The sequence below is a fragment of the Notechis scutatus genome, chromosome 1 (genome assembly GCF_049901735.1).
Source record: "Notechis scutatus isolate UNSWTSFEM ecotype Mainland chromosome 1, rNotScu1.2, whole genome shotgun sequence".
Lineage (NCBI taxonomy): Eukaryota > Metazoa > Chordata > Lepidosauria > Squamata > Elapidae > Notechis > Notechis scutatus.
Genome location: NC_142009.1, coordinates 160,369,576 through 160,384,450, shown reverse-complemented (window position 1 = coordinate 160,384,450; position 14,875 = coordinate 160,369,576). Strand labels below are relative to the sequence as shown.

Sequence of the window (14,875 nt, the reverse complement as noted above, 5' to 3'; positions counted from 1 at the left end):
CCCTTGTTGCTGAACCCTGACTGCCAGTATTGAGAAAGACAGAGGAGGTGTCCAACCTTGGCAACTTTAAGACATGCTTGGCTGTAGAATTCTGGGAGTTGAAGTCCACAAGTTTTTAAAGTTGCCAAGATTGGACATCCTGATATATAAAAACAGTTGAATGTATGCTTAAGTGCATTTCTTTTAGGTACGTAGATCTGATTTTATAAAAACGTTTGGACTAACTTTCAGAATCTCTCTGATTCCAATGCCTATTAGCCAAAACCTGAGGGAGGAACCTGGAAGGGGTGGGTGGGTTTCTAAGCAAAATTATCGGCCTTTTGAGGGGACAGGAGTTAGAATAAAATACTGTAACTAATTTAAGCATCTGCAAAGCCAATCAAGCTGCCTCCTGGGTCAAAGCAACATGCTCGGAGAACAAACCACCACCAACATCAAGCTGTCAAAACTGGAGTCTTTCTGGCATGAAGGTACTCACTGGAAGAATAGGACATAGCTAATGGCTGAAGAAGGCCGGGGGTTCCATTTGGCAATGATGAAGGGCTGGCAGAAGGCAATAACGGGGTTGAAATCATCATGGGAGAAATGGAAGGTACAGATGTCAGATTGGACATGGGAGCCAAAGGTGCTATTGTAGACAGATTTGGCATACTGCCCATACCTGGAAAAATTCAAGGGTCAATATAAATACACCAGTCCAAGACTATTGAATCAACCCCCCTTGTTATATATAGAAAGAGCAACAGTTTCAAGGACACAGTATGATGTCTGGTTACAGTTAGTTTGAGAAATCATCATCATAAAATTCATTAGTAGTAGTCATATAATAACTGTGTTTTCTCATAATTCTTGTTAATTATTGATACTTATTAACATTAATAATAAATATATCATAATAAGTCCTTATAGTAAAGTTAATCCTTCTCTGATAATTTTAAAACATTCTAACTTTTGACACTTAGTTAACCATTGATGAAACAAATCCCATATTTCAAAATATTCCGTGCCTTCTCTTTAATTTCAAGTGTTAATCAATCAATTTCTGCATATTCTAGTATTTTTTTATTATCTTCTCTTTTGTAGGGATCTCCACACTTTTCCAATGCTGTGTAAATACAATTCTAGCTGCTGTTAGCACATGTAGTATTAAATATAGTCCCTTTATTATATGAACATGATTTTTATGAAACTGGCTGTTGACAGAGAATTCAAAGGACTAGACTAAACATTTCTTACTTTGATGGGATTTTTATGACATGTCTTTAATATTAAATTGTTTTAATAAATTACTGTCCCTTTATATATTTGAATTCCACTAATGTGGATATTTGTATCTAACACCAGGACAGATATTGTAAAAACCAGTTTTAGTTCAGCAGCTTACATTTGCACAAAGTATTATTTCATTTGTTCCACCAAATGGCCAGAATTTTCCTCTTCTGGCTGGGAAAATTAGCATAAGTCCAAATATTGGAAAGCAGCAGAATGAAAATAATATAATTAAGTGCTTGTTTTTACTGTACCCAATCGCTATCAAAATATTTAACTATATTTTCTTCATATAGTTTTAACAAATGTAATGCTTATACAAATTTGCAGAGAATCCTCCATCATTATCACCCGCATATTTGCATGTTTACCAAAACGAGCAGAAATCAAGGGAGAAAACGCTGGAGTCTGTTTCATGATTGGAGGAAGCACCATAGGCAAGGACTGGCCTTGCAGTTTTAGTTTGATGAGTTTCATAGCTATGGAGAACTCCAGTTGATCCATTTTCCCATCTTTATTCAGGTCACTAAGAGCCCTTTAAAACAAACAAAATGCATACAAATTGAGTGTATGGATATATGTTCAGTTGTTAGTGACCGGTATTACTGTGTCAATTACTCACACCTAACACAGCATGAAGTTTTTTCCACTATTTCTAGCAATATCTGTTTCTCATCCCTTATCTCGAAACAAGTCTCACAAACATTTTTTTTTAGCAAGCCTGTTATGTTGCCCTCTCCCCTCTTTGGAAGAACTTTATAGCTCCCACTGCCTTAAGTAAGTTCAAAACATTCTCAAAGATCCATCTCATCCTGGAAACCCTTTTTTTTTTTAACTATTACCATGTGGCAGAGGGTACAGAATAATAAAAACAAGGACAAATAGGCTGAAAAACAGCTTCTATCCCAGGGCAGTTGCTCTTTTGAATTCTGCTGTATAGTGCAGTGTCGGGGGTTTTTGGTTCAATGTGTGGTGGGTGAAGGATGTGTGTTTGTGTTTATTTTCATGGTCATGGTCATGATGTGCACTGAAGATGGTGTTTGGTTTTGTTGTATGAGGTGCAATGACAATAAAGTAAACTGAAACAGCCAATGGGCAAGGGTGAGAATTGAGCACACTGAAAACCACGAATCCAAGGGCTATATTTGGCCATAGTCACCAAGTGCTATAACTATTAGGAAAAGGATACAAAAGTACATCCACATTCCTGACATCAAAACTCTTTCATTCAAAGTATGCTTGGTAGAAAACTTACCAACCTGATAAACACTTTGTCAATTAGCACCCATTCAAATGTGCTCTAGTTAATAAACTTAAAAGAAGAAAATGTTTTAAAAAATCCCTCTTAAAGGATGGATTTTCCAATCAGATTCTCAAATTATTTTCAGAGATGATACTAATGATGATCCATTTTAAGAGTTCTGCCACAATAGGACTGCTTTACAGTATAAATTTAAATTTAGATGTAAATATGCTATTTTTAAGATAATGCCAATCAGTTGAGGATCTGTATATTACATGGTTCAGAAAGAGGCCTGAGAAAATATCTACAGACCACTCCCATCATGGACATAAACTGTTTCAACTCCTCCCCTCAGGTTGCTGCTACAAGACCTTGCATGCTAAACAACTAGACACAAACAGAGTTTTTTCCCCTCATGCCATCACTGAATACCTAATCCCACAGTACTCTTACGTCTTAGGATATTTACCCATTTACCCATGTAATACAGCTTTAATATTATTATTATCATCCTTCTCATCTTTTCCACAACCATCTATTATTGGTATCATTATTATTACTTTGTGGTTTTGCAGGTACACTGAGACTTTATATAGTGAAGACAAATTCATTGTGTCTAATCACACTTGGCCAATAAAGAATTCTATTCTATTCTATTCTATTCTATTCTATTCTATTCTATTCTATTCTATTCTATTCTATTCTATTCTATTCTATTCTATTCTATTCTATTCTATTCTTAGTATTTATTTGATTTGTCAATTGCTTACAAGACACAGGTATAAGAATAAATATAGTTTTGAATACATGAGATAGATACTTATAAGAAAAATAAAAAACAATAGGACAGGGACGGTAGGCACGATTGGTGCGCTTATGCACGCCCCCTACAGGCCTCTTAGGAAGGGGGTGAGATCAATAGTAGACAGTCTAAGGTTAAAGTTTTTGGGGTTTGGGGAAGATACCACAGAATTAGGTAGAGTATTCCAAACATTGACCACTTTGTTGCTGAAGTGAAGAAATTCTATGCTACACAAGTATTTGAGAAAAATTATTCAGAACAATATTTAAACAATATTCTATTCTATGCTATGCTACTCTATGTTACACTACACAAGTATTTGAGAAAAATTATTAAAGAATAATATTTAAAGAATGAATTCAGGATATATTCCTAAATGCAATTGTGTGAAAATAAAGTCCACTGAACACAGAATCTACATTAATGATTGAATGGTAAGGACACTTCCTAGTCTTTCATCTTCTAATCTTCCCAATTCCAGTATAAAATACACCAAAGATTGAGCCAGCCTGTCTTGATCCCTGTGAATTCAGTCTCTGTCTTCCCTTCCTGGCAACTCTTCCAACCCATATATACGTGGCCCTTGAGTTATGACCATTTGTCCAGTGGCCCTGCAAAGTTACAGTGGTGCTGCACAAATGGTACTTAAGTGGTCATGTGATCTAAATTCAGGTGCTTGGCAGTTTGTCCAAACTTACAACCTCAGGAGCATTTAAACTCCCCTCACCTGCCTATTTTCACTCCCACCTCTGCCCTTTTGGACGCCCTGAACAGCAGCATACCTCAATAACAGCACTGGGGCCTTTTGGCAAATGCCATGATTTTGGTTGCTGATAGTTGAGCCCTAGCTGGTCTTCCTTTCAATACTGTGCTAATGCTCTCAATTTCTTTCAAGACTAGTAGATATTCTTGAGAGTATTGCTGCATTGTCTGCATAGAATAAAATAGAGTTGTCTTCCAACGAGTATGGGAAGTGAAAGTTTGTGTTGAGGAAATGGCCCACCATGGAACTGATATAAAAGTTGAATAGAAATTGAGCCAATATACAGCCTTGTTTTACCCTTTTCGATTAATAGTGGCAACAGGGAGTGCCAGGATTGCCATTGTTAAGCAATGCAGTCATGTGATGTTGTGGTTTACAACTGCATTGCTCAGCAGGCTGTGTAGTTTTTATGAGGAAAGGGGGTCAGTTCTGGAGAGCGCATCAACAGTTCTGAAATAGAAATTCCCATATACAGAAACAATAAGAGTCTATAAAAAAGTCATAGAATTTGCAAGTTCCTGGTCATGACATTATTCAATGATTAAGGAGGTTTATCGCATGCAATCATTAGAACAGCATCTTTCTACACTAAATCTCTTAATATAATGAATTCACAGTTAGATGCTCACCATATTTCAGCCAAAACAGGATTTGACAAACCTGACTGTAAAAAAAACATTCGTGCTTGATCACCTGTATGAAGAAAAGAAAGGGGACAGAAAAGGACATAATAATGCATTTCTCAGTTGGCAATTTTGTTCTAAAGGACACACATTTTTAAAAGAATTCTTTTAAGATTCTAATGCACTTAGTTATAGGATAGGATATAAAATCTGCCTGGACTGAACAATTACACTGTTATTACTGAAAAGGCAATCCATAACTTTAATTTGCTCTCCTTATCAGACCGAGTGTATGAGAGAGAGACAGAGAGATAAAAGGCAAAGGAAGTAAAATGGGAAGCATACTGGACTGGGTAGGAGTTCCAAAGCCTTCGAACAAAATTGAGCCTTTCAGAAAGGATACCAGTTTACTTTGGAGAGTCATAGTCAACCAGAGGGAGAGCACGGATAAGGGATCAATAGGATGACTGCTATTCAATGGGCATTTCTCTTCAGCAGGTGTCTGTTCCCTTATACAGAAAAAATAAATGGTCCCTGCTTGCTATTTCACTCAAGAGACAGAATCTGAATAAATTAGAAGGGTCATATACACTTCCTTCCATTCCATTCCATTCCATGAGAATGTATGGATACTATGATACTTGACTCCACTTCCTAACTTTCTTCTCCTCTCCCTTTGAAAAATGATGAAAGAACTGAACTAACAGCAGAAAATGAAAATTGAAAACACCAAAGCCATATGGGTCAAATCTCCCATGAACCAGAAGCAACTTAAAGTTAAAGCTCCTTTGAGCCAGGTTTGACTATTGGTGTTATCATAGATATGTCCATGAAGTTTTCTTTGAAACACTATGGAAGTGGATTTCCACTGCCTCCTTCTCAGAAGCTCTCCCATCCTTCATTTTCTAGCCCATCTACAACCCTGGGTTTTCCTAATTTCCCTATTATTCCCATCCAAATGCTAATCAAATCCATCTTTGCCTTTTCTGAAATCAGACAAGATTGGTGAGGTGGGGCTATCTGCTGTGATGCCTCCTGGAAGCAGATCCATTATCTTCTTGTGTAAAATTAGGACAGCGAAGAGTACCTCTAATTCAAAAAAACATTGCTTATATCATGAATTGTTGTCTAATAAACTGTGATACAATCATTAGACAAACACAAACATATGTCCATTACTTCCAAAAAGTTGAGTCAACTATAATTTTATACGTGGCTTATAGCACTACCAATTTTGGGGTATTGACAGTTACAATAATTTCTTTTTCAATTAATATTTTTAACCAGATAGCAATTCAATGAACTAAATCTTCAAATCATATAACAGAAAACCACACTAACCTGTAATGTAACCCCCAACTGGCTTAAGGCTGTCAAACTGTTTATCATATTTCTTTCTTTCTTCAGAAGTGATGGCCCACATATTTGGGCCTCCTGAAAGACAAAAAATAATACTTTTTTAAAATTATGTTCAATAGGGGAAAATAACTTTTGTCTTAGTAATAATATTAAACCCAAAACCTTTATGACCCATCTTGCTCCTACCAATTTGACAGGAATGTGGTTTTTCTTCTTGGCAGTCATCCATTCTTCCTTCAAGTTTTTTACTTTATTATCTTGTTTTTAATATTTCAGATTGCTTTTTCACATATTTTTACAAACTCCCTCTTAGAAAATCAACATTGCCCAAATTCCAGATTTTTAGAAAGCAAAGATTTCTAAAAAGATTTCAAACTCAAGGCCTGTTGAATCATGTATTTTGCAATGCCTGTATGTTTTTCATGAGCATATCTGCATATTTGATCCTTCATATTTACTGGATCATCAGCACATATATGGACATATATAGATAGGTATGCATACATGGGTACTATTATGAATAATTAATTTTTAAATATAAAAACCAAGAGCAAAGTGGTACATTTTGATGTGTAAATAAAATGACCAAATATAATGGTGTGTAAATAACAATAGAATCAAAAGTACAATGCTTTTAAATGAAAAGCCCAATATTAACCAGCTAACTTATCAGTACATAAGATTCTTAAAAAGTATTACCTAAGCAGAGTGAAAGAGCCTTATTCGGTATTGGAAGAATAAATACTTTAAAGAAGCTATTTACCATTTATAGCAGTAGGAAGCTGAGCCAACATAGTCTTGAACATAACTTGCTAGTTCTTAGCCATCTGCAAGAAAACATCATGAATAAAGTATTATTAATAACACAGAAGTACTAGAGGAAGCACATCTTTCCGTAAAGGGCAAGGAAAATGCATCTCCAGCTTCTACATTAGAACTTCTGATCTACTGGTATATTGAGAGTACCCCCAAAAAAGGGTTGGGAGAAAGCTTACAAAGTATAACATGCAGCTGGAAACAATACTTTGTTAATTAACAATATTTTTTAAATTAAAAGTGATATCAATTGTTGAGCAAATTCAAAATGATTAATAAAGATGAATTGGCTTTTTTGACATTGCTTTTTCCAGCACCATTTTAAATTTCGTCAATCTAGCATTCATAGATCTGGCACTAACTGTTGGTCTCTCATCCAAGTATTATTTTAGAATTCTTTATTGGCCAAGTGTGGTTGTACACACAAAGAATTTGTCTTGGTACAAATACTCTCAGTATACATAAAAGAAAAGATACATTCATCAAGAATCATAAGGTACAACACTTAATGGTAGTCATAGGGTACAATAAACAATCAAATCATACTAGCAAACAGTCAATATAAATCGTAAGGATACACGTCACAGTCATACAGTTATCTTTGTTTATTTTTTTTTGAGATAGTTATTAGATTCTGCCACTTGCTTTGGCTTGGGCTAAAAAAAAGGATGCTCTTAGAAGAGACTCAATACATCTCCACACCAAAAATTGTAAAATCTCAATTAAAGGATCTCAAAGGTATGAAAAAGATATGAAAAGGATGTGGAAAAAATAGAAATTAAATACAATAAAGAAAGAGAAAGGATACAGGTATCCTCAACTTATTAATTGAACCCTGAACTACAGTTCTAAGTTGTTGTGGTCATTATATGAATCACCATGAAACCAGACCCAATTGTATGACATGTTTTGGGTGCTCATTAGCAATTCAGAAATCTTTAAGAAATACTGTAGTTGTTAAGCAAATGCTGCAGTTGTCAAGCAAATCCATTTTACTCAAGGGGTGCTTTTTATTAAAAACTGGAAATAAATGCTGGAAACTGTAAAAAAAAGTGTCAAAAATCATGGTGATGTGACCATGGAATACTGAAAACAGCCATTAAGGTGAGCCAATTGCCAAGGGCCCAAAATGTGATCATGTAACTGTGCGAGGATGGTGCAACCATTGTAATTTAGAAATTCCATTGCAAACAGCTTTTGGGTGTCTATCATAATTTAGAACTGTTGCTAAGTAACTGTTCATAAATTGAGGACTACCTGCAGAGATCTAGTTATTGACTAGATTAAATAACTTTAGTTAATTATTAGGACTGTAATTTCCAGAAAGATTTTCCATCCAATTCAGGGAATGTGTACAGTTGTTATGTAGCTAGGGGTAGCCAAGAATTGGAGTAGTAATCAATATAAAATGTGTTTTCCCCTTATTACTCCAACACATCAGTAATTCCTGTGCAAGGGTTGTAATGCATAATGCAAGAACAGCCTTCCCAGTAGATAGTCCCACCAGCAAAGTTGGCAGTGTCAATATGAAGCTACTGGTATATCTCAGGTTGGTGAGGGTACTTCCCCTCTTTTTTAAAAAAAATCTGCATATGTACAAAATACTGGAGAAGTGCAAGGCTTCAGGTTAAATGTAACTTGATTTTTTTTTTACATTCTGGATGTAAAAGTGACAGACATATGCTTAATACATTCTTCACAAATGTAACTAAACAAGTTAAAATATTCATCTGCTAGTAGAAAGAACAAAGCTATTGAATCTATCTATGCTGTTGATATCCAGGTATGATAAACATGTTTGTGAGGAGATACATAGATCAGGCATGTGTTAATTTGGTCAAAAGCTGACTTCTCAGAAAATAAGTCAATCAAGCTGTGATCATTTAAGTTCTGAATAATTATTCTTTTTTTATTTTCCACCCATTGACATCATTGGCCTGAGATAATCAAAACAAGAGGCACCCTGGAACAATTTCTAAAGATCAGCAATTTATTATTCAGTGATTAACTTTGTCTGGACAAGCTTCTTAACCAATTAAAAATTATTATCCCACAGAGTAAGAGTTCCTTGCCCACCCCTCAAATATTGCCAGAAAATCCCAGAGAAAACACAAGCCTAGAGGACTCAAAACTGTTTGCAGAAGCTTTGGTGGTTTGAGCAAGCCAAATTTCCCAAAAGAACAATGTTCCTGCTTTTTCCAGATAGTAGTTTTATCCTCTAGTGTCTGAATGGTGTCATGAACTTCGCTGTAATAGTTTTTGTTTTATACCATGCCCTCATTGTGTTGCCTTTGTGTCATCATCAGTTGCACTTAGCTATTAAAGTGATCCAATTTTAAAGTTCTATTTTAAACTATCTTCTCCAAATAAAAGCTTTGCCCTGGCCATGCTCTTGCAGTAGAGAGCGCCCAGACTAGTTAGATGTGTGTGTGTCCAATTAAGCAAAGAAAGTCTGGAGCATGATCTGGGAGGGCTCTGGTTCTGTATATAGGTCCAAAGCTGGCTCACTCTCAGAATTCACTTCTGTTCTGCCTGAGTAAATCAACAAAGTTAGGATTTTCTAAATGGCTTCTATAAAGAACGAATAGAACTCCAAAATACATATGGTTCAAAAAAAAAAAAAAAGAGTACCAGAGTCAAAAATAAAACCTAGATTGCAAGAATTATGCAAAACTAAGTTAGTCCACCTTTTTCATTAAAAAAATAAATAATAAAATTTATTTTTGAATGTGAAGAGAGTTTATTTCATAAAGTTGTAAGGTAAGTGACACAAGAACAGTTTTCCCCCGAAAGCCATCACTCTGCTAAGCAAATAATTCCCTCAACACTGTTCAACTATTTACAAAGTGTACACTACTATTACTGTGAATCTTCTCACCACTCCTTATCACCCATCCCCTCCCACTTGACTGTTTCCTAGTATGATTTGATTGTTGATTGTACCCTATGACTATCATTAAGTGTTGTACGTTAATGATTCTTGATTCTTAACGAATGTACCTTTTCTTTATGTATACTGAGAATATTTACACCAAGACAAATTCCTTATGTATCCAATCACACTTGGCCAATAAAGTATTCTATTCTATTCTATTCTATTCTATTCTATTCTATTCTATTCTATTCTATTCTATTCTATTCATTTCTTGTTCAACTTCAACCCTTGCCCTAATGAAATAATTACTTCAGAAACACATGTGAAAAAAATGCAATACGAATTAAAGGTAGGAGAAAAAAAGAGTTGAGACTAATACGGTAGAAAGGAAAAATAGAACTAAGTAATCCACATGATCAAGATTTAATCCCTATTGAAAAAAAGGATTGGAAGATTCCATTGAAGCAAAAATATTTTAAGCTTCCAGTGCAAGGAGTTATTTTTTTTCACAAGTAGTGGAAAACTGGTAAAGTTTAAACAGTTTGACTACGTATTAAATATATACTTGAATATATTAGTTATGAGAGCTGCCATGGGAGCCCCTTAACTTTCTTGTACCTTTATTTATTGTTTTGATTTGTACTGGCACTGTTCTGCTGCAGTTTTCCTTCCTTCTCCACTGCTGGTTTCAGTTTGTGTTGGGAGATCCCATCCCACTAGAGGGATAAGAAATTATATGTTTCCAGCATGTGTTTTTTGTAATACCAGCATTTCCTGAGTCAAGTTCTTCCTGAAAATTGTGTTCACGATTAAACTGAAAAGACCTTCTCTGTCAACAAGACTTGTGCCTCAAATGTTCCCCATTTACTGTTAGAGCCATTCAAAACCTTTTAGATTTAAACATAAATAAATTAGCTCACTTACTGAGAAGTTGAAATGGTGCTTCATTTAAATACTGTTTCTTTAAAGAAAGAGATGCTTGAACAATGTCGATTTACTCATTGGGTGACAAGCTGGGTGGAGTCAGAAGTTTCCTGCTAGCTTATATTTGTGAGACAATACACTTCGTGTCTGGTTTCCTGTAACTAGCCCAGTCTTTCTTCCCTACTATATCTAGAACTTCAGTGGATATAGGAAGTCTACATACCCCTGTTAAAATACCAGGTTTTTGAAATGTAAAAAATAATCAGACCAAGATAAATAATTTCAGATTCCCTCCCCCATTATGGTTTGTCACATAGTCAGCTAGACTTTCAGACTGGATTTGGCACTTTTATCTACCTATCGAGTCCTTACCAAGGCCCTGGGATAGGCAGATGTGGATGTTTGATGGTGTTATAGATATTGTTACAGAATGTAAGCTTTTCCAAGGAAAGCTGCCTTTTGCAATTGACTGATGAATTTATCAATACCAATTGTGTTCAAGTGATACTTCAGTTGTTTGGGATTGCACCAAAGGAACCTATTATTATTACTAGCTTTGCTTTTCCCACAGTTGTGCTATTTCTATTTGCACATCTTTGTATTTTTCTTCTTCTTCTCCAGTTCCTTCTCTTCTCTTCTGCTGTCTCCAGCTATTGCCACGTCCACTATCCAGGCTTTTTTCTTATAGACAATTGTTAACTCTAATGTAAGCAGCAGGTGCCTGGCTGTTTGAATTCTATGGTCCCAGAGCACTTTAGTTTCTTATTATTATTGAAGTTGGCTTAATGTTCAGACTGGATTTGGCATATTTGTCCATCTATTTATTGGTATCCTGTTTTTATGATGTTTACAAATAACTCAAGGCAGTGAACATGTCTACCAAACTTTCCTCCTATTTTCCACACAACCACCCTGTGAGGTGGGTTGGGCTGAGAGAGAGTGACTGGTCCAACTGGCTTTCATGGCTAATATGGGGGGGCGGGGGGACTCACAATCTCCTGTTTTCTAGCCTGATGCCATAACCACTGGACCAAACTTGCTCTCTCTCACCCCTTTCCCAAGTTTTATTAGATTTTTATTTTTAAGTATACATCAATATCAATACATGAACAGTGTGGTTCCTGGGTATAATTCGTTTTGAGACAAACATCACTAATGATAATCATAATAGTTGTTATATGAATCAAACTTATATAATTCTAGAATTAATATACATGGTTTTTAGAGTAGTTGTTCAATATTTCAATGTTCCATTTTAATACCAATATATTATAAACATACATGATAATATCATCTTTCAATCTCTGATCTTTTCCATCAAATTATTTAAAAGGTGGCATTCCTCTTCATCTTTAGCATTTTAGCACAGGCCTGAAGGATTTGTGTCAAAATTGACCAATATTTGGAACTGTTCATCTTTCCCTCCTTCCCCCCTTCCAACCCCTCCTTGACTAAAGCCTCAGTTCCAGCTGAAGAAAAGCAGCTCAAAACAAATAGGGTTTAGGAAGAGTGCTATTTCTGTTCCTGCTCCTGCACTGTGGAACATCTTGCCCTCAGAGATGAGGAAAGCCCTCAATCTTTTGTCCTGCTATGCAGCCTTGCTTGGGAAACACAGGGGTCCACACAACCATGGGGTTGGTTGGCTACACAAGGAATTCCCCCCACCCCCCTGTATTAATAACTGCTAATCTCATCTTGGAATTCTCCATCTTTTGTAATTTTACAGTATTTTTTAATGTATATATTTTAAATTTTCATCGTTTTTAATGCTTAATTTTGTTGATTAAATTGTACCTTTCCCAGAGGTAAGAAGAAGTGTGCAAATAAATAAATAATGCTGCCACCACCATCTTCACCTTGGTGATGCATAGTGTTGTTTTTGAACCAAAATACATTTTAGAATTATGGCCAAAAATCCAGTCTTAGTTTCATCAGACCATAACACATTTTCTCATACTGTCAGACTTGATCTAGGTTTTTGCAACTGGGCTTGGATGCTTTTCTTTGCATGAAAAGATTTCTGTCTTGCCCCCTTACCACACAGCCTGGACATATGAAGAATATGGGGGATTGTTGTCATATGTAGTACACAACCAGTACTTGCCAGAAATTTCTGCAACTCCTTTAATTTTGCCGTAGGCCTCTTGGCAGCCTCTTGGACTTGTTTTCTTCTTCTTTCATCAATTTTGAAGAGACATCCACTTTTTGGTAATGTCACTGTTGTGCCATATTTTGTCTATTTGTTGATGACTGTCTTCACTGTGTTCCATGTATATCCAATACCCTGGAAATTTTATTGTAGTTGTACCTTTCTCCAGACTGATAACTTCAAACAATGAGATCCCTTTGATGCTTTGTAAGCTCTTTGCAGACCATGGCTTTTGCTGTAAGAGGCAACTAAGTAAATGACAGAAAAACCCAACTAGAACAGCTGACCCTTATATGGACTTGATCAGTCATTTTAATTGATGGCTGGTGTGAAATGGCTGCTGTTCAATATCAGTCTGAATGTGATTGGTTAATTCTGAACATGGTCACATCTAAGAGGATGTGAACCGGAGCCACATTCTAGTTTCTTACTGTACACAGCCACATTCTAGTTTCTTACTGTTATCCCCCCTCCGCCAATTTCAGTTAGTTTTTCAATTGAATTGTGCAGCTTATATGTTATATTAAAGGTGTGGAAAAAAATCTGAAGTGATTTATCTTGTATGATTTTTTTTTAAATCACAAAAACTTGGCATTTTAATAGGTACCAGTAAAGGAGAATACAGCATTTGCAGCTCAGGGTTGAAATGAGAGGTCCTTGGTGCTCTCTAAGCTTAGTTGTTTTCTTGCAGATGTTTCATTACCCAAACTAGATAACATCACTAGCACTGAATGATGTTAACTAGTAATGAATGTAATGGAATATTTGCAAAAAAGCAACCAAGCTCAGAAAGCACCAAGGAAAGAATTCACTTCCCCCTTAATAACAAAAGTTTAGGCTGAACAACCAGTACCAGATAAAAACGATTCTTAGTATCTGGTACGGGTTGTTCAGCTTAAACTACTTTCTATGGAAATTACCCAACTCCCACAAAAATATTTTTTGTTGAAATCATTCTTTGTCACTGACATTAAGACTTTGCCATGCTGATGAATTTCTCTGTGATTTGATTTGGAAAAATATTAAGAATTAAAGTTACTGAAAAAGCGTATTACCTTCTAGTTTACTTTAAAAGCTACTGACCACTTCTGAGCTTTTCTCTGAATATGGCCTTGTCAGCCTGAAGATAGTGATGCTTATGTCCTAGACATTTATGTTTACCTAAAGTTTAAAATGATTAAAGACATCATGTCAAACAAGTTGGGTTGCAAAAAGAGCCAATTGTTCTCCATATGCATAATCTTGAATTCCTGTATATCCAGGGGAAAAAATCTTCTCAGGCCCACAATTAGTTCTGAAAGACACAGTAAGTGCACAGCAACTAGTTCAACCTGTTCTACCTGGCAGGGTTGACAGTTCAGGTACCCAGTGCCACCTTTCCTGCTTGATCTGCTCTCTAGTCTAAATCTTTCAGTATACTTTCAACACATATATTAACTTCAAAGGCAAAAAATCCACCTCTACCTTTTAAACATCTGACCAGATGTGCTATAGTCTCCCTATTTATAGTACTCTTGCCAATCCTCAAATCTATCAGAAAACTGCATCAACATGAAGTTTGTTATCTTCATTGTTAATCTCTATCCTGCTACTATTGTCTCTATCCCTAGTCACTTCAAGTCACCTGACTTCCCTCCAACATAATAGGTGGCATAGACTTAATAGATTTTACACATTTTGAGGCTGTCCTTACTATAAAAGGAAAATGCTACCTTTCAGCAGATATCTATATGTAAGAGGAAAGACTCTTTTTTTAAAGACGGCATTCAAATTATATAGACAAACGTTTCTCAACCTTGGCAGCTTTGAGATGTGTGGACTTCAACTTCTCATAACTCCTCACAACTCAAAAGCTGTCAAGGGTGAGAAACACTGGTCTGTATAGAGAATATACTCGCATTGATAATACCGGATTACCTTTAAGTGAATTAAGGGCCTATCTCACAATAAACTTTGAGTCACTTAAAACAACCCACCTACATTTTTACAAATATCTGCTCTATAAGCAATAACATTATGTTTAGTTTGACACTTCCTTTCAGCAATGAAGAC

General features: G+C 35.7%; 1 protein-coding gene across 4 annotated transcripts in view; it reads right to left on the bottom strand.

Moving 5' to 3' along the window:
- The window catches only part of ITSN2 (intersectin 2), a 79,584-nt gene that overhangs the window by 62,231 nt on the left and 2,478 nt on the right, over nt 1-14,875 (bottom strand). For all 4 annotated transcript variants that reach the window (XM_087949213.1, XM_087949211.1, XM_087949214.1 and 1 more), the window contains exons 2-6: nt 6,823-6,886; nt 6,042-6,134; nt 4,707-4,770; nt 1,641-1,804; nt 479-661 (exon numbers count right to left, since the gene is read on the bottom strand). In XM_087949213.1, coding sequence (XP_087805339.1) covers nt 479-661; nt 1,641-1,804; nt 4,707-4,770; nt 6,042-6,134; nt 6,823-6,865 — 547 coding nt within the window. In that variant the 5' untranslated portion in view covers nt 6,866-6,886. The remainder of the gene's footprint in view (nt 1-478; nt 662-1,640; nt 1,805-4,706; nt 4,771-6,041; nt 6,135-6,822; nt 6,887-14,875) is intronic.